We start from the raw sequence: 24,197 nt of genomic DNA, 5'->3' as shown, positions 1-24,197 counted from the left end.
TGCGACCTAAATCGGGAGATAGGCGTTTATCTCCCAAAAACGAATAACGCGGTATAATCGAAAGCCGAACTTGGACGTTTTCAACTGCACTCCATCGCGGAAGCGTACAAAGTTGACGGGGGCATGTTGGAGGCGTGGTGAAGGCGGGACTGGGGCGTGGTTATCACCCAAACAGAGATGGGTGCCTTTCGCCGATAATGGAAAAAAGTATGCGTTTGTAGCTAGAATTTAGGGCACTTTTCCTGGACCCTGTTTTTTCACGAATAAGGCCCCAAAAAGTGCCCTAAATGACCAGATTACCACCAGAGGGAATCGGGGATGACCTCCCCTGACTCCCCCAGTGGTCACTAACCCCCTCCCACCACAAAAAATGATGTTTCACAACTTTTTATTTTCACCCTCAAATGTCATACCCACCTCCCTGGCAGCAGTATGCAGGTCCCTGGAGCAGTTGTTAGGGAGTGCAGTGGACTTCAGGCAGGTGGACCCAGGCCCATCCCCCCCTACCTGTTACAATTGTGCTGCTTAATGCTTAGTCGTCCAACCCCCCCAAACCCACTGTACCCACATGTAGGTGCCCCCCTTCACCCCTTAGGGCTATAGTAATGGTGTAGACTTGTGGGCAGTGGGTTTTGAGGGGGATTTGGGGGGCTCAACACACAAGGGAAGGGTGCTATGCACCTGGGAGCTCTTTTACCTTTTTTTTTGTTTTTGTAAAAGTGCCCCCTAGGGTGCCCGGTTGGTGTCCTGGCATGTGAGGGGGACCAGTGCACTACGACTCCTGGCCCCTCCCATGAACAAATGCCTTGGATTTATTAGTTTTTGAGCTGGGCACTTTCATTTTCCATTATCACTGAAAAACAAAAACGCCCAGCTCACAAATTGTAGAAATAAAACATGGACGTCTATTTTTTTCGAAAATACGGTTCGGTCCACCCCTTCACGGACCCGTTCTCGGAGATAAACGCCCATGGAGATAGACGTTTTCGTTCAATTATGCCCCTCTATGTATTACTTCTAATACTACGTCTCACTGTGTCACAAAAGATTTTCTTGTAATTACTGTCACTTGTATGAGAACCTATGATTGTCTATTGTTATCCTATCAAAGGATGGATAAACACATCATTAATGAGTTGAGTGTCATATCACTCGGTTTATGAGTACATTTATACAATCTATTAAACTTCAGTTAAAGTAAGGCAGTACGGGGCCCTAGCTAACACAGGCTGTACCATGCATTAGACATCAGTGTGGACCTGCCCTAACCTCTAATGCATATTAAAAAGAGTTGATGTGGCACAAATCTTGCACTAGCTGCTTAATGTGATGAATGGGCATGACAAGGGTGGAGCAGAGACGTGGCCATCAATGATGGTGCATTAGGCAGCTTCTCACGAGGAGGCGGCAAGTGCATCTATGCTTCTGGCAATCCAGTAGCACTGTCATGGACCTTTCAGCAAGGACTCCTGACCCCCACCAACCATCCAGTCCCTGCCTGACATCCAATTCCCACCCAGACACTCCTGTAATCCAATTTTCTGACCCCTTCAAACCCCCTGATTACATCCCCAACTTGTAGTATAGTCCAAACCTAGTATTTTGGGCAAGCCCAGAGTTAATTTGGATGGGCCCTTCCAAATCCCTCCACTGTCCCCTGTAGATATATAAAATAGTTGTTTTTTTTACCTTCCTCTCAGCTTTCTCCCCCCCCCCCCCCCCATCCCCTGCCCGTAGACTGGCAATTCCTTATGTCTCTGAACCTCCTCCCTGGTGTACCTCAGAGGTGGCAGCAGCAATTATTTTTGCTGTCTGTGCAGGCCCAGCAGACTTCCCTCTGCCACATTCTGCCAATAAGGAAACAGGAAGTGATGTCAGCGCGGGCAGGATATGGCACAGGAATGCCTGCTGGGCCAGTGCAGGCAGTAAAAATGAATTTCAATGGTCGCCTATGAGGTACACTGAGGAGGGGGTTCAGACACGGGGCAGATACCAGGCCACTGGCACAGGAGAGGAAGAGACAGGGGCCTACCTGTAGCTATGCCACTGTCCTCAAACACCCAATTAGCAAAAAGCAATAGATCTCTCCCTGTCTCAAAGCCCCACCTACACGCACTCATCCAAATTGTTGATGGTACAATGGGCTGAGGTGGGAGCAATATCCCTTTGCTCCTGACCATCCTGCTCCAGATCTCAAAATGGTTGCCATGACCCCTAATAGTAACCATATAGTACAAATGCTAAGGGTCAGCCTTCCCACTTTTGCTATGAAAATCAGGACTACAAGTATTTTCATAATGCAATAAGAACTAATTTAAAATGCCAAATTGACTCAGTTTGTCACAGACATGCCAGATGATCATCTACTGGGAGCTAGCAAAATGCTGACCATTAGCCCATATGGCTAATGTGTGACCATTAGCTGTGATACTTAAAGTCGATATAAGCATATTATGCGAGTCAGTAGTCCTCCATAGCAACTAATCTATGTTAAATAAAAAAACAGCTTGGAGCAAAAAATTAATACATTTTATATCAGGTTTATAAACATAGAGACTCTTGGAATTAGTAAATTCATTATTTGTAGTGGAAACTTCTTTACTGTGCAAAACTATGTGATGACTTTTGAGAGCTGTTAATACTGATTGCACAATGAATAAATTTTTTTAAAAATTGTCATGTCAAAGGGACATTCATTTCAGTGTGTATTTTCATTTATCACCATTATTACTTTTATCAGTTAATATAAGAGAGTAACAGAATAGCAAGGGAACAAATACATCAATAAACTTACTCAAATTTCTCATGCCAGGATATAGCACAACAGAAATGTCCCTGTTCCTTGTGTGCCAGCTGAGATTTCAGCCAAGCTTGATATGACTAATTAAGTCATAATTTTCATATACCAAGAACCAAGAGTTGTTTATAAGATGTGGTGCTGATTTTTATTTGTTCCAATCAAACTTCTTTCCAAAGTCCTTGAACGCTATAGCTGTAGTAACTGTAGGTAAGCAGCCTAAATAAATTCCTTTGGTTTGTTCTTCTGATTAAACACAATAAAAAAAAGTTTGATTTCTAGCAAACAACAATTATACATTTCAGTAACTGAAATTTAGTCCTAAAGCAAATGACAATGTGATTCCATACAAATTGATCTTTTATACTCCATGGTGATTACACTACAACCAGAGACGGCATTAAGGGGTGGCAAACAGGACAATTGCCCTGGGCCCCATATCATAGGGGGTCCCAAACTTGCCTCAAGCTAAAGAAGGCATAGGCTGAAAGTCAACCTTTGGGCCTAATCCCCCAGTTTCTGCCTTGAGACCCTGAATGTCTAACACCAGCCCTGACTAGAACTAGACTGAGTCTGAAGTAGCAAGACCATGCTTTCAATGCACATTTGCCAAAGGAGTTTGATTGCCTGTTGATCTTATCTTGGTGTGAATTGTCAATGATGATAAATTGACTTGCCAGATTACAATGGCCAAATGTACTAAACATTTTTCTCATAAACAAAAACTTGGGAAAAAACCTCTAGTAACTGTGACCCATGGTGATGTAAATAAAGGCTTTGCTTTCATTTAAAGCAATGAACAACCTTAATGATCAAAGTCTCATTCAGCAGGGTTTTCACTTCTTCCATACATATGGTGAAACTACCTCAGCATGGGGCACCAACTTTATTGTATCTTTACCTGAAAGATAAAAGCACAATTACAGTAAAAACAGATTAGGAATTAGGCTTTTATGCAATATGAAATTCTTAAATGTAGATTCTAAGAAAATTTAGGTTTATGGGGGTCAATATTCAAAGCAATTTTAGTGGGCTGAAACACAATTCGTGTCGAGCCTTTGGATGTTTTTATTAAAACTGTATTTACTTATCTGCTGAATTTCAGCACTAACCGCCCATCTTGAAACTAGTAAGGATAAGGGGATTACAGGGGTGTATTCAAGGTGGAGTTAGCAGTTATGCAAGTTCCAGTTCTTATATAGCTAAGCAGGCAGACAGGATTGCACAAAAAGTAGTCCTATCTATGCCAGCTTAACTATGTAGGTGCTGGCACTGAATATCGGCCGACACCTGCATAGCTTCCAGATATTGACTCCTACACTATTTTCTCCCTTCCCTCCTGGCCCCTTCCTCTGCAACAATAGAAGAACCCCAACTTATGCTGACCCCCATCATTGTGACCAAACCCCCCCTCCAGAATGCCTCCTCACCACAGAAGTGCCCTCATCATGACCCTACTCCTCTCTTGAACCACCCCCAACACTGAAAACCCACCCTCACATCCCAGTAGTCCCCCTCTGGCCTACTTTTCTTTCCATTGTGGTCCAGTGGGTAAACAGGGCAGGAGCAAAGCCCACTCTCTCCTGTCCCTGTCAACTGCAGCTTAAAAATGGTGGCCATGACCTCTAGTGGTAGTTTCATGGAATTACTGCTAGGGGGTTGGCCTAGTATAGTGAATAGTCCCTTACACTCATTTTTATTGAAAGCTGTTCAGTTAGCATCAAAGACCTTTTTGACACTGAAATCAGGAAACGTTTGGCAGTTTGGCTGGTATTCAGATCATGATTGAGAAATGTGGTCTTCCTCTCCTTTGCCCATTAATCTTAAAGAAATGATACTATCATAAGTTTTTTTTTTATTGCAAGAAAAATGTATGAGTAGCTAATCTTCATTGTGGTGCTATTCTAGTCATTTACGTGCATAAGCTGCCACTTATAGCATATAGAATGATACAATATAACATATGCATACTTGATCTTGATCTGTCCTTGCCATTTTCAGGGCACAGACCATAGAAGTCTGCCTGGCACTGGTCATATTCCCTAACCACTGGTGTTGCCATCGAAGTCTGTACCAGCCCACCTAGATCTGTCTAGTTACTTGCACTGGTATTCTATAAAGAAAAGTAGAGACCTTCTTTATAGAATATTCTTAAAATTGACACTATAGCCAATGCCTTTATTAATTGCCCTGTTGCAGAATTACCCTCTTTAAGTATTAAAGTTGCTGTGTTAGTCTACTTGGGTACGTACAAATAGAGGATAACAAATATGTTATAGGTGATACCTTTTTTGAATTAACTTAATGCTTGAGAGAGCTACTCCCTTCATCAGATTAATAAAAGTAGTTTATTTTGCATTGAATATAACCCTCAGAAGCTATTCACAAATACAGTCAGTCCAGTATATAAAAGTATCACCTCCAATATGTTTGTTGACCGTTATTTCCCTGTTTCACTCTATACAGATTCTATTTACAGTGGCTACATGCATATATAAAAGTTATGCATGCACATTTGAGCAGAAAGTGTTTACAGTAATCGTTATTCCTCATATGTGAACAGTACTTTTCACTTAAGAGAAAATATTGCATTAAAAAAAAACAGCTGGGTTTTCTAACAGTGTATGTAAGGATGTGTGAAAAAGATACATCTTACTGCGTGGAAAATATGCCGGCCTTGATTGACTGTTGGCCTGACCCAGCATGAGATTTATCTTCTTATTCTTATGTTCTTTTATACAAGCAAAGTCAGATGAAAATGTTTGCTAATTATTATTTTTTAAAAATGAATCATTGGTATAGTAGAAAAACTAAGCTGATGTCAAATTGTCATGAAAAATAAAGGAAAATTAGCCATTTATTATAATTTCAAGTGGAAGTGAATTGAAAGGGCCAGGACTCCAAATTTTAAACTTGTTTTGTCTGTTGTATAAATACTCTTTTCACACATCTCTAGATATATATGTTCACCTACACCCTTCTCAATGCCCCTTGTTCACAAACCATTTATTATTTCTGGATAAATAATGCATTTTCTTTGCTCTTTTTAAATCTGTCTTGTGTTTCTTTTTGGATCTCCATTCAACCTTTCTCCTGGAAAGCAATTACTTGGAAACATGAAGTTTTGTAACTTTTATAAAGAAAGCCTGATTTGGAATGGGGGTGGCATGTTCATTGTAGCTCGTTTTTTTAACTGTACCTTTCTCTGCCTTGCAGTACCCTTACTGTTAAAGATCCTCATGTAGACAGTGCTTCTCCAGTGTATCAGGCTGTGCTTAAAACTCAAAATAAGGTTGAAGATGAAACAGATGACTGGGCGCACCGTGCCGCCAGCCTTCAGTCCAGATCTTTCCGTGTTCTTGCCCAGATGACAGGAACTGAGTTCAGTAAGTAATGCTATCAAGCTTTATTTTAAACAGTGCAAAGTAGAAGGCTCACTTCTCCAAGGAGACATATAGGTGTATTTTCAAAGCACTTAGACATACAAAGTTATGTGGAAGCGTATTTTCAAAGCACTTAGACATACAAAGTTACATAGAGGGGCATAATCGAACGGGGCGCCCAAGTTTTCATGAGGGCGTCCTCGCAGGACGGCTCCCGTAAAGGGGCGGGGCAACTCGTATTATTGAAACAAGATGGGCGTCCATCTTTCATTTCGATAATACTGTCGGGGACACCCAAATCATGAAATTTAGGTCGACCTTAGAGATGGTCGTCCTTAGGTCATTTTTGAGATGGTCATCCCCAATTTTCGGCGATAATGGAAACCGAGGACGCCCATCTCAAAAGCGACCAAATCCAAGCCATTTGGTCATGGGAGGAACCAGCATTCATAGTGCACTTGCCTCCCTGACATGCTAGGACACCAACCAGGCACCCTAGAGGGCACTGCAGTGGACTTCAGAAAACGGTCCCTGGTGCATAGCTCCCTTACCTTGTGTGCTGAGCCCCCCAACCCCCCCCCCCCCCCAAAACCCACAACTCTACACCACTACCATTGCCCTTAGGGATGAAGGGAGGCACCTACATGTGGGTACAGTGGGTTTCTGGTGGATTTTGGAGGGCTCACATTTACCACCACAAATGTAACATGTAGGGGGGGGGTGGACCTGGGTTCGCCTGCCTGAAGTACACTGCACCCACTACAACTGCTCCAGGTACCTGCATACTGCTGCGATGGACCTGAGTATGGCATTTGAGGCTGGCAAAAAAGTATTTTTAAAGATTTTTTTGGAGGGTGGGAGGGGGTTAGTGACCACTGGGGGAGTAAGGGGAGGTAATCCCCAATTCCCTCCGGTGGTCATCTGGTCAGTTCGGGCACCGTTTTGATGCTTGGTCGTGAAAAAAAATGGACCAAGTAAAGTCGGGCAAGTGTTCGTCAGGGACGCCCTTCTTTTTTCCATTATCGGCCGAGGATGCCCATCTCCTAAGCATGCCCCAGTCCTGTCTTCACTACACTGCCGACATGCCCCCGTGAACTTTGGTCGTCCCCGCGATGGAAAGCAGTGGAGGGCGCCCAAAATCGGCTTTCGATTATGCCGATTTGGGCGACCTTGCGAGAAGGACGCCCATCTCCCAATTTGTGTCGGAAGATAGGCGCCCTTCTGTTTCAAAACTTCACCTGATAATAACCTATGGAACTTTGCAAGTCTAAGTTCTTTGAAAATGAGCCCCATAGGGTCCTGTTTAGTAAAGTGTGTTAAGCAGTTAACATGCATTAGTACAATCCAAACTAATGTCTACTGGGCACTAAAAACAGCTGCACATTAAAAAACATGTTAACTGCTTAACATGTGGGGTGGAAACTGAGTAGGGTATGGACAAAAAATGGGCATGGAAAGCAGAGTAGCATGCGGTATGAATAGTAGATGCTATTGCTAACTGAAAATACTGCTGACAGCATGTGTGCACTTAATGCCATCTCAGCACCCCAAAGTAACCCCTACACCACCGATGCCATCACAACCCCCCCCCCCCCCCCAAACACACAACAACACCAACCACCCTGATTACAACAGCAACCCCACAGTGATGGCCTCAACATTGCCAGAGAATGTGGTAAAGGCGGTTATCATAGCGAAGTTTTAAAAAGGTTTGGACGGCTTCCTAAAGGAAAAGTCCATAGACCATTATTAAATGGACTTGAGGGATAATCCACTATTTCTGGGATAAGTAGTATAAAATGTTTTGTACATTTTTGGGATCTTGCCAGGTATTTGTGACCAGGATTGGCCACTGTTGGAAACAGGATGCTGGGCTTGATGGACCTTTGGTCTTTCCCAGTATGGCAATACTTATGTACTTATGTAACATCCCCAATCAACCCACCTCCAGATCAAAGCCCCATCCCTTTAATCAAAGACTAACTCATCCAATCACATAGTCCCCTAAGAGCATTACCTGATCCTCCACCCCCCCCCCCCCCCCCCCATTCCCCTTCTTCCATGGCACAGGTTATAATTGATGGTATAGTGGCCAAGGCAGAAACAATTCCTCTCTGTTCCTGTCCTGTCAGTGCTTAGGTTCAAAGTGGTGGCTATGACCCCCTAGCAGTAGTTTCACAGTACTACCATTAAGAGTCAAGCTCCCAAATAATGCCCCCCCCCCCCATACAACACTGCCCCAGAATATATGATTACATTCCATAGACCCAAGTTTCTTCCTGTAACATCATAATAACAAATGCTTGCAATATGATAATAGGTGTTTACACAAGATACGCACTCTGCACAGCCATGAAGAATGCTCTGATAACTGTGCCTAAGTTTTCAATAATGCAATAGGCAGCCTTCACCAGTAGGCCTTAAGGATAGAAATGGGATAGGAAACAAATGAAATCCCTGGGATTGGTAGCAAGGACTCTAACTATTTTGGTTTCTGCCACATACTTGTGACCTGGATTGGGCCACTGTTGGAAGCAGGATACTGGGCTAGATGGTCTGCCCCAGTATGACTATTCTTATGTTCTACGTTGTTATCTCTACTCTTCTTTTGTGAGGATTTCTGCTGAGACAGCACAAGAAGTTAACTGTCATGTCCCCTACCTCAACACAAGCGGCATCCTCGGGCTGCGCGGGGTCCCATCGATACGCACAATTGACTGGCACTGCCTGAGCCATGTGTGTGTAGTCCTCTCTGGGTTTGTTCAGAGAGCAGTGGTTGCAGGCTCCTTAATTGCTTTGCCTCCATGCACCTGTTTCTGCTCTCTCTCTCTCTCTCTCTCTCTCTCTCTCTCTCTCTCTCTCTCTCTCTCTCTCTCTCTCTCTCTCTCTCTCTCTCTCTGCCTGGCTTCCAGGCTCCTTGATTGCTTTGCTTCCACCCACCTGGGTCTGCTCTTCCTTTGCCTGGCTTCCCTTGCTTCTATTGGTCTTCCGGTTACTCCTTCCCCTGCTCTTGTCCTATGGCTGTGCCCCTTCTCCCTGCTGATGTCAGACACCAGCACCTTATCAGCTGAGCTCTCCATGGACTCCATGCTTCGGCTTCTACTTTGGTAGGTGTTTCTAACTCTGTAGTCTGCTTCTTATCTACTGGTCCCTCGTTGCTGACTTTGCCTGTACCTGGATTACCCTTCTGCCTGCCGCCTGTCTACTGACTTTTGCCTGTACCTGGTTTACTCTCTTGCCTGCCACCTGCCTATTGACTTTCACCTGCATCTGGATTACTCTCTTGCCTGCCGCCTGCCTACTGACTTTTGCCTGTACCTGGATTACTCTCTTGCCTGCTGCCTGCCTACTGACTTTCGCCTGTACCTGGATTGCTGTCTTGCCTGCCGCCTGCCTACTGACCTGCCTGTACCTGGATTACTCTCTTGCCTGCAGCCTGCTGCCTGCCTACTGACTGCCGCTTGTACCTGGATTACTTTCTTGACCTGCTGCCTGCCTGGCTGATGCATTCATCACCCCGCTTCCAGCTCCATCCCATAAGTCCTGCAGGCCGCCCGCACCTAGGGGCTCAACCTCTGGGGAACGGCGGTCAGCGCAGGTGAAACCCGGGGTTGTCCAGCCGCCAGGCAGAACCTGGTCCGAGTACTGGGCTCAGCAGCGCTCTACTTGGTACAAGAACTCACAAGTCTGACGTTAACAACTTATACAGTAATTGTGAGAAATCAAAATAAGTTCCAATCACATCATAATCTGAAAAATTCATTCCTCATTTTAAGAACGGTTATCTTGTTTGATAATCCAAAAAGAAGCATGATAAAGATGTTTTCTGTCAGATCTTACCAAGTTTATTTTATTCAGCTCAACTTAACAAGGGAGGAAAGGCTCCTACTCAGTTAAGTAATGCTGACTGGGTCATACCCAGCTTTTCAACAGCACATAACCAGATAGTGCCACTGAAAATTAGGGCAGAATCTCATGGCACTATCTGGTTAAAGCCAAGTAGGTCCTGGGGCAGAATCTGGGTGGATCCAGGAGTTACCTGGGCACCATCAATATTTTGTAGCAGTGCCTGGATACTATCTAGTTAAATTAGGACAGCAACGAGACAAAACTTCCTGAATTGACTGCAAAGAAGTTTCAGCGCTCCATTTAGGCGCTGTTTGACTTCTTTGTTTGCTGAGAATCATTGATTGAAATTGCTAACTGCCTATAGTTACTTGGAACCACAACTTGGAGGATTCTATCTCCTGAGTGGTGTACTTATCAACTTTTACAGACGACGCCTTGACAATGTCTTCAGGCTCCTGAAGCAGGCCAATAGGCCGAAACATGGTCCGTGTCGAGTCTAGCTCCAACTACAATAAAGGATCTTGTGACACTTTTAATTCACAGATTATTGATTGTGTCTCCTCTGCCTTTTTTGTTACTCTGATCCGATAAATAAACATGTTAACTTATAAACTAATGCATGTTGCCAATTAGTGCATGTTAAAAAGTTCTAATGTGCATTACATTTTTGTAAGAAAATGTGTGAAACAAACTGAAAAAGAGTGTAAAGAACAGGAAAAAAGCTCAAATGAGCCGAAAATTGTTACCATGTGCACATGCTTAGCAACTATCTTTTAAAACAAAACTATATATATATATATATATATATATATATTACAATTAGATTTTCTTATGGTGGGCCCATTAATCACTGTTTTAACTAAATTCTATCTTTATCCACAGTGCAAGATCCAGATGAAGATGCTCTGAGAAGAACAAGGTAGGCAACTAGCATCAAGCGCTGTGGCCTATTAATTAATAGTAACAAATGCCTAGTGCACTAAAAATTTAAGGTGCCATTTTACCAAATGATGGTAAAAGGGTCCCTGCGGTGGCATCAGCACACGGGTTTGCTGCGCGCTGAGGCCCCTCTTTTACCGCTGCCAGTAAAAGGCTTGCTCTTAAAAAAGGAAATGGCCGGTGAGGTAAGTTAAAGACTTGCCACGCGGCCATTTCCTGGGGGAGCCCTTACCTCCTCCTATTAGGAGGCAGTAGGGGCTCTGGCAGTAACTGGGCAGTGCGCGGCACTAGAAAATTAAAAAAATATTTTCAAGCACATGGCGGGTCTTGACTGTTCTAGTTCTGAGCAACTACTACACTACGCCTGCCGCCCTTTTGTAAAAGAGCCCCTATATGAAAAAAAAAATTAAATTTGTAGTTCATTTTCTTCTCATTTACTCAAAATTTACTAAAGTTAAAATTGCTGTTGACTTAAAAAATTGCAACACAGAAAACATATCTAATCAGCAACTACCTGGATTGGCATATATATTCCAGAATGGATTGGCGATGGAGAAAAATGAGTGTGCTGTAACATAGTTGTGACTAAGTGATGTTGTAGTAATGTTCAAGTCAAATGAGCAATTTATTTGGATGCTACAGCAGCTAATTAGCAGCTCCCCCACCTCCCCCTCCCCCTGCCTCAATGCTGAGCTCAGCTAACCCAGCCATTTAAAAATTATAATGCAATTTAGTCCAAACAACTCAACACTTTGGAAGTAATGAAATCTTTCATTAGGTTAATAGACTAGTTTTATATAAATAATATCTGAAATACAATCTTGATTACACCCTCGTAGTTTGTCAACCAGCACTGATAACCGTTTCAGTCTGAATCAAAAACTGAAAAGCTACTTTTTCTTTCGTTAGAAGATATACACTGCAATCTCTTTATGCTGTCAACAGCACAACTCAGAGCACTAGGCAAGATGGGAATCATGATAGGGTTAAATAAAGCTGGAAGATAAGTGTCGACTGAGGTCTTTGTCAAGAGAGTGCAGTGTATTCAACTAGTGATGATAGAACTGCTTTTGTTAAGAATCTTTCGTTTGCTAACTTATGATCAATTTCAGTGTTAAATACCTGATGAGGGTCTTTTTTGGAAGTAAGAGTTTCCATTAGGATGAATGTAAGCATTACATAAAAATTCAGATCATTACTGTTGCTGCTATTGTTTATTTTTATGTATTTATTTATTGAGATTTATTAACCACCTTTATAAAGAGAATCATTCGGGATGGTATACACCATGTATAGCTTGACATAAAACAATTTTGTTAACAGAATAACAATAGTAAAATGACCAACTATAGGTGTAAATACAATCATTGAGGTAAACTGGGAGACAGGCAAACTGAATCCTACTAACAGAAATAACATGATACAGTGTCAGAAATATAAACCTTAAAAGAGCACTGTAGAGCAATCTTGTAAAAGAAATATGATAAATGTCAACAGGTTACAAATGATACATCATAATAGGCAGCATAAAGGAACATTCGTATAAGATAGACATGATACTTAAGGTGTAAGCAAAAAAATAATAAAACCCCTTAATAGACAGTGTATTAGAAGAATGTCACACAATGTCAGCACAATAGAAATAGCACACATTAATAAACATGCATTAGAACATTTAGGGCCCTGTTTACTAAGCTGCGCTGTAGGCATGCTAATTTTTTGGCACGTGCTAACAATTAGCGCACACTAATGATAGAGACACTCATTATATTCCTATGAGTGTCCCTGGCGTTAGTATGCGTGAAAAAGTTTGCGCGCTTACAGCACAGCTTAGCAAACAGGGCCCTTACATAACAAACATATGATCCTCATTATGTCAATACAATACAATGCACACTTCTAACAGTATCAAACCCCTTGCAGAATACTGAATGTAGATCACAATGATAAACTGCAAATAACCTTTCACCTATGTTGAAAGAATAGGATCCTTATTTGATTCAGACCACTTATTTTAAAAATTTTTGAAAAACATTTTTTGTTTAAGGAGGAAAAGGTCTCAAAAAACCCAGGTACCGAGACACATTGATGAGTCATAAGGCACACTGTAGCCTGAGCTCATCACTGACCTGAAAAAAAACCTCCTGTTGTACTCGTTTTTTATGCAAACATTTATTAACAACAAAATAATGTGACTTAGCTTTGGCTTTTTATGTCAAACGTCCCTTCCAATGTCTCCCGACGGGGACCCGTTTTGTTCCACCAGCTTTATCAAGGGAGGAATCCAGACGTTCTAAAAAGGAGACAAAAAAAGCTGAGTCAAATATCTTTCAACATGATCCAATTTTACGACTCGACATTCCCACTCTTACTTGACAGTCTCGTTTCGAGTTCCTACAGCGGGACCCACCAGCAAACTCAAAATGGCGCCTTCATTTAAAACTGACACTGTGGAGGTGTGTGTCAATCAGCTGATTTTGATGCAGTATGGTACGCCTAAAAGGACAAACCTCATTCTGATAAACAACTGACTTCACTCGGGCTATCCCCTGTTCAATCTAAAGAAATGCAGTCCACTCCACAGAAGAGCTTAATCCCTGTGGTGCTAAAGATTGTAAAGCATGTATCCAGTGCTGCTCGCATTGTTTCAATTTGTGATCCTGATCGCCTCCACGAGAAGAGGGTCCACCCTGCTGTATGGCGAAACAACAGAGATCATTGAAAGAGTGCCGGGTTTCTTTGCAATGCAGAACTAAAGGAGCTCCCATTTTGTTGGTAAATATACATGATTTGTGCTCTACTAAACGGACTTGTAGAGTTCTCTTCGTTTTTCCGACGTATAGCTTATTGCATGGACACCTTAGCATATACACCACATGGGTGGATTGACAGCTGGTGTGTGACTTACAGGGTTCACGAACTCATTGCATTCTTCCATAATGCCACACCTTCTGCAGTTACCACATTTCTCATGTCCACCGGTCACATCCCTCAAGTGTCTATTAACAGGCAAATCAGCTGGACTCAAAAGTTCTTTCAAGTTTCGACTTCTGGAAAAAGCTATAAGCAACCGATGCTGGTTGAAAAGTTTGGGGGTTTGCATAATGTCCCAGTTGCGCCTAAGTATTCTTGCCACCTCTTCCCCTCCCTTTGAATATCTAAGGACAAAGGTATCCACTTCTCCATTGTCCTGCCGATTCTCATCCCTGTCGTGTGACAAAAACAGGTCCCTGTCATTATATTTTGCTCTTCGCTAAGCCTTCCTCACTACTCCCACCGGGTAACCTCTTTCCAATAGTGAAGAACCCAATGCCTTAGCATGATGTGTAAAGGGCCTATCGTTGTCACAGATCCTACGGAATCTAAGGAACTGGGAGTAAGATAAACTGTTCTTCAGCACCCTTGGATGGCAACTACTGTACTGTAATAAGGTGTTCCTATCTGTACTTTTTTTGTAGACCCAGATCTTGAATTCATGATTAGTGTGAAAAATGTCCACATCCAAAAATTGTATGTTCAAAGCTGAATAGTTACAAGTAAACTGATTCGCCGAATTACAGTGATTTAACCAATTCACAAATTCCAGCAGGGTCCCTATTTGTTCAGTCCATAACTTAAAAATAGCATCAATAAACCTCTTCCAGAATAAGATAAACCCCCAGTGAGGAGATTGCTTCAGCCATTGTTCCTCAAATTGTGCCATAAAAAGGTTCGCCACCGCGGGAGCGAATGAAGCCCCCATTCCAACTCCTTTTAACTGAAGGTAGCATTCTCCCTGAAACTGAAAGTAATTATCTTGCATTGCAATCCTCGTGAGGTTCATTAAAAAATCCGTCAGAACTTCTTCAGGTTTAGGTCTGGTTTCTAGCGCATTATAAATTGCTCTTAGAGCTTGGTCCTGTGGGATCGAAGTATACAGTGCCATAATATCCAGTGTAACAAGCGTCACCTCTGTGGTTCGGGGAAGCTCTATATCTTTTATCAAATTCAAGAAGTGTTTGGTATCCCGTAAATAGGACCAGGTCCGTGGAACTAAGGGTTTCAAAAACTTTTGTGGAATACAATACAATGAAACATCTTAATAGGCAGCCAAGGGGGCAAGTGCAGTTGAGAAACAGACATGTAGACACAGACAGTCAAGAAGAGTAGAACAAAGTTGTTGGGATAAATAGCTGGATGGCTAAACTTAAGGCAGATTGTATGTACAATTAAATAAAGTTTGTGAAAATAGTCTTAGTTACAGGGTGTGCAAAAAGTCAGCCCAGGGGTGGAGTGACTAGATAGTCAGTCACCACATGTATTAAAGGCCTGGGAGAAGAGCCAAGCTTTCAACTGCTTCCTGAAGTAAAGTAGTCCTGAGTTCGGTGTAGCCTATTTGGAAATGAGTTCCCGACTGTGAGGGCTACTCTTGAGAAGACTCGCTGCTGGGTATCATATCATGCAATTTCTTTTAACAAGGGTACAGATAGTGATGCTCCATGAGAGGACCTTAGAGGCCTCAAAGGCATGTACAAAACTAACTTATTCTAGGTAGGCTGGCCCGAGAATGCAAGCTTTCCAAAATGTTTGGGGGTGCTAATTCCAATGAAAATTAGCGCTTCCTGGACATAGTCAAGGGAGTTTGCCCAACATTGGGGGTGCTCAAGCACCCACAGCACCTACAGAGTTGGCTCCTATGCTCTGGTCCATTTAATAACCAAATACATTTATTTAACTGATATATGTGGAGGGGCATAATCGAAAGGGACGCCCATCTCTAAGGGCGCCCATCCCCGAGAACGGGCAGGAGAAGGGGCGGTCCGAACCGTATTTTTGAAAAAGATGGCCGTCCATCTTTTCTTTTAAAAATACAGTTGGAACTGACCAAATGCCTAGGATTTGTTCATTTTCGAGATGGGCGCCTTTGGTTTTCAGCGATAATGGAAACCGAAGGCGCCCCTCTCAAAAACGAATAAATCCAAGGCTTTGGGTCATGGGAGGGGCCAAGATTCATAGTGCACTGGTCCCTCTCACATGCCAGGACACCAACCGGGCACCCTAGGGGGTACTTTTAAAAAATAAAAAAAACCACATTAAATTACGTCCCAGGTCCATAGCTCCCTTACCTTGGGTGCTGAGACCCCCAAATCCTCCCCAAAACCCACTTCCCACAACTGTACACCATTACCATAGCTCTTAAGGGTGAAGGGGGCACCTACATGTGGGTACAGTGGGTTTGGGGGGGGTTAGAGGGGTCCACCTGCCTGAAGTCCACTGCACCCACGAACAACTGCTCCAGGGACCTGCATACTGCTGTCAGGGAGCTGGGTATGACATTTGAGGCTGGCATACAGGCTGGGAAAAAAAGTTTTTAAAATTGTTTTTTTTTGGTGGGAGGGGGTTAGTGACCACTGGGGGAGTCAGGGGAGGTGATCCCCGATTCCCTCCGGTGGTCATCTGGTCATTTAGGGCACTTTTTTGGGACTTGTTCATGAAAAAAAAGGGTCCAAAAAAAGTGCCCTACATTCTCACTAAAAAATGCCTTTCTTTTTTCCATTATCGGCCGAGCGCGCCCATCTCTCATCGGCCGATAAACACGCCCCAGTCCCACCTTCACCATGCCTCTGACACGCCCCCGTCGACTTTGGTCATTCCCACGACGGACTGCAGTTGGAGGCGCCCAAAATCGGCTTTCGATTATACCGATTTGGGCGCCCTTGAGAGAAAGGCGCCCATCTCCCGATTTGGGTCAGAATATGGGCGCCTTTCTCTTTCGAAAATGAGCTGGATAGTCATTAAACCCCCAAATTCTATATAGTGTGACTTGTGTTGCATGCACAAATCTGAGCATATACTGATTTGTGTGAGCAACTCAATTGGTTAACAAGTCAATAGTACCGATAATTGGATGTAAACAAGCAATTATTGGCATTAATTGGCACTAATTAGAATTTATGTACACTATTCGCTAAGTGTATTCTATAAAGTAGTCCGCATAAATTCTACTGTGCGGATCTCAAAAAGGGGCATGGGCAGGTCGTGGGCATTCCTAAAATTTATGCAGGGTGTTATAGAATAACCCGTTCTATGCCTAAAGTTAGGTGTGGACATTTACACCAGCTTTTCATTGGTGCAAATGACTGCGCCTAAATTTTAGTCACGTGGACAGCGCTACATGTATTCTATAAACCATTCCTACTTTTAGGCATGGTTTATAGAATATACATAGTCGCATTTTCCATCTGTGCTGATTTTTTCAGCACCAAATATAGAATCTGGCCCTAAAAGTTGAGTTTGTACATATCATCGTAACCTAGCTGAACCTGGTTCATCACACTTGTTGACTGAATTATTTCCTAGTTGGAAAATAAGATAACCTGGTTGTTTCAGGAAAAGTGGGCATGACAACCTGTCCCTAGGTTTTTAATATCTTGCTGCAGAGCTAATAATTATTCTGGCAGTAAGAGTCTAGACCATTGGTTCCCACTTCCAGTCCTCAAGGGACACCAACAGGTCAGATTTTCAGGATATCGCTAATGAATATGCATGAAAAGAATTTGAATGCCTATAACCTTCATTGTATGCAAATGTATCTCATGAATATTCATTAGGAATATCCTAAAAACCTGACCTGTTGGTGGCCCTTAAGGACTGGAAGTGGGAACCTGTGGTCTAGAATATTCTATGTCTGAGCAACTACTGTGCAATAGTTTTCATTTGCCAGGTAATTTCCTAAAGTTTAATCAAAATATCCAGAAACAAACCTGAGATGGTCACAATGCAGGTAAAGTATAATTGTATGTGAACTTGGTGACCAGGCTTTTAGACAATAAAAGAAAAATAGCTTTTTAAGGGTGGCGGGGGGAGTTATCATGGGCTACCATTAAGAACACATATTAACAGTAGCCCACGTTGATAACTTTCCCCCTTAACCTTTTATTATACTACTTCAGCTATGAAATTTTAGACGACTTTGCCATTTAAAACTAATAGCTCATTGATGATGATGCTTCATTTTCCAACTAGTTATCATACAGACCAGGGCAGGGTTTGGTCTGATAGCAGTCATGCAACAAAACTCTTTTTTGCAAAGTGCGTCTACTTGACATACTAATAAAATCCAAACATACTATTTTGCACACTTTTATTTTTTGTTTTAATTTTGTCTTTGTTGAATTTTTTGTCAACAAGGAAATTAGCCCCAAATAATCAACATAACAAATAATAACCAAAAATAATAAATATAGATTAGATACCATATCACAGGGAGCAAGTTAATTTTTTTTTTTTTATTTGCAAGAAGTCTTTATTGTGCAGCAAAACTGAACATTAACAGCAAAAAATTCGAAAAAGTGGTACGCAAGATTGTCAACCAATAATCAATGTTTCGTTACTAACACATAACGTCGGTGAATCCACCTTACAATATAGCAATCGGCAGTTTCAGCTCTTCTTCAAGAACAGCACATAACTTCAATATTTCCCCTCCCCACTCAATTTTCAAGTTTACCCCCCTCCCTCCCCTTCCCCCCTCCTCCCCTTCCCCTAGAGGGTACAAGGACCAAGGTGCCTGCAGTGCGATCACCTCATTAACAAGGAGATTTTCACAGAGCTCCTTCAGGAATTTGTTTCCATACTAGTTGCCATTTTCCCATTTGGTGTTTGCGCTCAGCAATTAATCTCTCCATCTCTCTCACATACCTCAGTTTGCAGAGCCATTTAGCCACCGGGGCTACACCCTCACGTTTCCAATGGGATGCTACTACCACCCTTGCTGTACCAACCACATGGTTCGCTAATTTCTGCTGGTGTTTTGCTAGGCCTGCAATCCGAGCAGAGAACAGGAACACCTCTGGAACCCAGGGAATTGTGCACCCCAGCCAGTTCTGAAGCCTGAAATGGACCGACTTCCAAAACGCTCGGACTTTGACACATCTCCACCATGTATGCCCCATAGTGCCCCTGTGTCCACATTTCCTCCAGCATCCATCTGAACAGTTCGGGAATATCCTCTGCAGATGGACAGGTGTGAGATACCACCTATAGAGCACCTTCACTGCGTTCTCCTGCAGAGGAATATGTGTAGACACCCCCACCGCCCCTCTTTCTATGGGAGCAAGTTAAGTTTTACCCCTGCCCACCCAAGAACAAAAACAAAAAAGACAGAATACCAAAAGCAAAGAAGACATTCGTCGATTTATGAGTCACCAAAATACCTTATTAAAAAGATCATTTCAATAGCAACAACTACTTATTGTATTCATCAAAAGTGTCTCAAGTTGAGAAGGATCAATATAAACATAATTTAATCCCTGATAGGAGATAAAACACCTACAGGGAAAATATAAAATAAATAAAGGTAGCACCAGTAGCTAACACTCTTCATTTAGAGGGTCTTTTATTAAAGGTTAGCTCGAGTTATCTGCAGCAGGTCCCATTTTATTCCTATGAGCCCTGCTGCAGATAACTCAAGCTAAGCTTTAGTAAAAGACCCCCCTTAACCTGTAGAAATTGCCTCCTCCTTATTTGTATTGCCCTGGAAATGTCTGGAAAATATTTTTTTTTGTCCACAATAACACTTACCTTTCTTTCTAAATGTGACAAACAGAGTGACCCTAGAGGTTATAACTTCCTGTGAGGACTCGAGGAACTCACTTAAATTTGTGATTTGGGACTGCTCTTGCTGCAAGCATAACATTTACATCTCTTCCTTCCCTATTCAGGGGGTCTTTTACTTAGGTGCGCTGGCATTTTTAGCACGCGTTAAAAATAGGTGTGCACTAAACGCTAAAGACGCCTATGTATTCCTATGGGCATCTTTAGCATTTAGTGTGAGCCTGTTTTTAACGTGCGCTAAAAACACCAGCACGCCTAAGTAAAAGACCTCCTCAGTGATCCAGCTAGACAGAAAAGTAGACATTGAAGGCAGATAAAGACTAGTAGATCTATCTAGTCTTATTGTTTTCACTACCTACAACAATTGGACTTTCTCTTTACTTTCCCACTGCAAAGGATCTGTGCTTGGTCCATTACTTCTTGAATTGCAGTGCTAGTTCCTCTATGAAGAAATATTTCTTTACGTTACTGCAAAGTAAATTTTCTACCAGCCCCATACCTTGACTCTTGTTCTAAAATCTTCCTTTCTATCACAATGTGCTTCAATTCTATGCATTATGTGGTAAATTCTCTAAATGGCGCCAAAAGATCAGTGCCGAAAATAATAGCACTATTCTATAAATGGTGCTCACAGTTAGGCGCCATTTATAAAATAGTGCTTATCACTGGGATCTGTGACTATAGGTAATGTAGTAACATAGTAGATGACGGCAGAAAAAGACCTGCACGGTCCATCCAGTCTGCCCAACAAGATAACTCATATGTGCTACTTTTTGTGTATACCTTACCTTGATTTGTATCTGTCTTTTTCAGGGCACAGACCATATAAGTCTGCCCAGCACTAGTCCCGCCTCCCAACCACCAGCCCAGCCTCCCAGCACCTGCTCTGCCATCCAATCTCCGCTAAGCGACCATTTACACCAACTGAACTCTGGTGTAAATTCTCTTGTCTAAATTAGTCGTAGATCCCCCTTATTCTACAACAATGCACATAAATTGCAAGAATGCCCCTGATCCACCCATGACACTCCCATGGCTGTGCCCCCTTTTTTGATCTGTATGCGTGTAGATTTTAATTAATGCCAATTAGCACCAATGATTTATAGGGCCCAATTATCGGCGCTAATTGACTCATTCAATTAAAGTGAGCACTCAAGTTGGGCACATGCCCAAATTTGTGTGCACAATTTAAAGCGCCATTATAGAATCTAGAGATATATATTCAGACATACCTGACAAGTGTATTGTGGGTTCAATTCAGACACCTTTGTGCATTCTTTATCTCCTGCATTGTTTTATTTAAGAAATATGAAATTTTTCTTTAGTGCCTCTCCCCAAAAATGCTATAAAGTGGTTACAAAACCAATCTTTGCAATAGCTAAAACAATCTAAACATCTAAAATCTTATTTAAGATACAATAAACTGTGAAATATATTCTATGTATGAAGACAAATCATTCCATAACCAGGTTTTGCATGATTTACCAAATGCCTAAAGATCATTCATCATTCTATGATCAAGCGGTATTTTGGGAGAAATTCTATAAAGAGGGTACCAACTTTTAGGTGCCAAAAACACACATAAATGACCGGAATACAAGAATATATTCAACTTCAATTTATTGTGGCGCAGTCCATGTTCAATCATACATAAACATTTATTTAATCTAGTTACATTTCCACCCACTTGCTGGTCAGTTCACAGTACACTTAAATGACATGTGCGGTACATACATGTTATAACTACAGCCAACAATATTTGTTGGGCTCTAATGCTTTCTAGTTTTCAAAGCTTCTTCCCCAATGTACTTCACTTGTAAAGCACTAGTAGTATCACAGATAGAAACATGCACATTGTAGCAGATCTGACGGAGCTATAGATTATAAGTATCGTTGATCGTTTAGTTAAAGGTTATTTTTGTATGTAAAAACAGCTTAAATGTTCCTTCACAGAAGATATAATTTATTTGGTAGAGTATAAAGTGGCAAAAATATAACAGACTGGAAAGTCAGTGCAATGACTTTTCTCCATATTTAGAAATATGCCACCCCCCTCCTGATATTCAGCCAGTGGTGATGAGCATTTTGCCGCCCACCGCCAGCGTTATTCCCTGATATTCAATGCTAACACATGGGGGTATGTTTACTAAGGTGCGTTAGCATTTTTAACGCGCCTGTAAATTTAAGGCATGTTAAACGCTAATGCATCTATACATTTCTATGGGTGCATTAGTGTTTAACGCATGTAAACCATTTACACTGGTTAAAAATGCTAACACGCCCATACTGCCGCTTAGTAAACATAGACAATAGTCAGCTAACTCAGTATTCAGCTCTTGCCCACCTATGCCAAACTGCTTCAAAATAGAGCTATTTATGTGGCCAGATTTAAGCAGTTTCCTTATATGGTGAGAGACTGAATATCGGCACTTAACCCAGTTCTGCCCCTGAAACGCCCAAAAATTAGCTGCATTTGAGTTGAGCGCTAACTGGTCATTTTCAGTAAAGATTGGGGCTCTTTTACTAGGTCATGTAGGTGCCTACGCATGCCCAATGCACGCCAATTCAGACTCACCATCCGGCTACCACGTGGCCTGGTGGTAATTTCATTTTTTACGCTCATCCGCTATGCATGCTAGAAAATATATTTTATTTTCTGGCGTGTGCCAAAAATCAGGCGGTAACTCCAACTTGATGTGCATAGGCGATTACCGTACTGTCAATTCGAGAGACCTTATTGGTAAGTGAATGGGTGGCGGTAAGGTCTCGGACCCAAAATGGATGTGTGCCTTTGCCACACGTCCATTTTCGGCAAAAATTTTTAAAAGGCCTTTTTACAGACGCGCTGAAAAATGGATCCACGCGCGCCCAAAACATGCACCTACAGTACCACAGCCCATTTTACAGTGCGCCTTTGCAAAAGGCCTCCTTAACTGGTTAAGTGGTGCTGAAAATGACCAGATAGCAGCAAACAAGCGATGTAACCAGTCGGCGGCTGTTTCCAGCTGGTTAAATCATTTTGAATATCGGCCGGATTCACTTTGCAGCAAATTAAGCTGTCAAATCAGTATGGTACCTTTTGACCCCACTAGTTTGACTGCTGTTTTGACCCCAGACATAATATCAAATATAAGCAGTCTGTCAGTCCTAAAGCATGATAATCAAAATGCATGTAGTCCATCGAAATCAACCATGAGAAATTCAGTCGTGATGGATACCTCTACTGCAATTTAAAACTCAACCACAGTGAAACTGTAAAGTTTTTGCATTGTGACAAGTGTGCATTGCATAGTTCAGAGGCGATAAATGAGCTTACGTAAGATCCAGTATAGCAGGGATCAAGAATACGAGACATTTATAGTTGACGCAAAAGCACATAGAAAGAGAATGAAATGTCAGATTTTAATAAACTGTGATTTTGATTCCTAATTATGACCAGTCAAACAGGCAGGTTCAGATTGGCGGGGTCATCAAATCAGCAGGGTCAAAATGTCCTGTTTCCTTATCAAACACAGAAAAGGGAATCTAATACTCTTCTTTCCTGTACATAGTAAAGTCAGCCTGATGTGAAATACTTGGGGGATTTTGTTTTAATCAACAAAAGCAGTCCTATCAAAAGAAAATGCTAGAAGAATAGAAAGAATCATAGAAGCCTGTCTCCAAAAATTCTTATGAATGGCTTTGGCTACTCTGCTTTAAGTAGTCAAGGTGATATTTATCCAAATAAATTGCCAAATGGCCATGGTTGTAGGCAGGGGAGTGGAGGTCACATTCCTTAACCCCTGTCTTTCTCCCTCCTTTCTCCCTTTCTCTCTCTTTCTCTCTCTTTCTCCATGCCACAGGGAAAGGTTTGAAACGGAACGTAACAGCCCACGCTTTGCCAAATTGCGCAACTGGCATCATGGCCTTTCGGCACAAATCCTTAATGTTAAAAGTTAAATGCCCACATGTAACAACATGTTTATATGGCAGGAAAATAAACTAAGAATGTACTGCTATACTGAGAGATAGAGTGTAGAAATATATATGTTAGATTGTGTGTGTATATATCTATATATCTATAAATATATATAGATAGGTAAATAGATACACACATAATATAATCTAATATATTTGGAGTTGGCCTACAGTGCATTTCTTTGACTGTTATTTTTCTGCAAACCTTGTATCCCTCCATTGCCACTCTATAGCAAGAGTATAATTTTCAGCATTGTAAACAGATTCTTTCTGACACTTGGGAAATTTAAGCCTATATTTTGAAATTTGGAGTGTTGGTGAGGAAAAAAAGACAGCTGCTGTATTTTGTTCTTTAAATAAAAAAGCTGAACTATGAATACTTGTCAGATTGTCTTTGGTGGAAAATGTACTTTGAAGGGAAGGTTGTTGCAGTGTGAACATGCAGATAGGAGGTGGAGATGGAAGTCTTATGTTGCACATCCCCTATTTGTTAGCTAAAGGTGTAAGGCCTGACTTTCATAGTTTTCTGTCTTACGGCAAAATACCTTTGATATGAGGGCTGATGACATCTGGAGTTCAACTATTGATTTCAGGGTAAATATATAGTATAAACCTATTTCTTAGTTAACTTAGATTATTCCTCCTCTTGTTTTTAGAGAGACGGTTCCCAATAAATG

At 41.9% G+C, this 24,197-nt stretch overlaps 1 protein-coding gene across 4 annotated transcripts in view; it reads left to right on the top strand.

The window, feature by feature from the left end:
- Positions 1–23,897, top strand: part of LDB3 (LIM domain binding 3) — a 180,758-nt gene extending 156,861 nt beyond the window's left edge. For all 4 annotated transcript variants that reach the window (XM_030203362.1, XM_030203363.1, XM_030203361.1 and 1 more), the window contains exons 7-9: positions 6,014–6,183; positions 10,912–10,948; positions 23,406–23,897. In XM_030203362.1, the coding sequence (XP_030059222.1) occupies positions 6,014–6,183; positions 10,912–10,948; positions 23,406–23,502 (304 nt within the window). In that variant the 3' untranslated portion in view covers positions 23,503–23,897. The remainder of the gene's footprint in view (positions 1–6,013; positions 6,184–10,911; positions 10,949–23,405) is intronic.
- Positions 23,898–24,197: the final 300 nt, after the last annotated feature.

The sequence above is a fragment of the Microcaecilia unicolor genome, chromosome 5, assembly GCF_901765095.1.
Source record: "Microcaecilia unicolor chromosome 5, aMicUni1.1, whole genome shotgun sequence".
In the NCBI taxonomy this organism is placed as follows: domain Eukaryota; kingdom Metazoa; phylum Chordata; class Amphibia; order Gymnophiona; family Siphonopidae; genus Microcaecilia; species Microcaecilia unicolor.
This window is presented reverse-complemented; position numbering and strand designations above follow the sequence as displayed.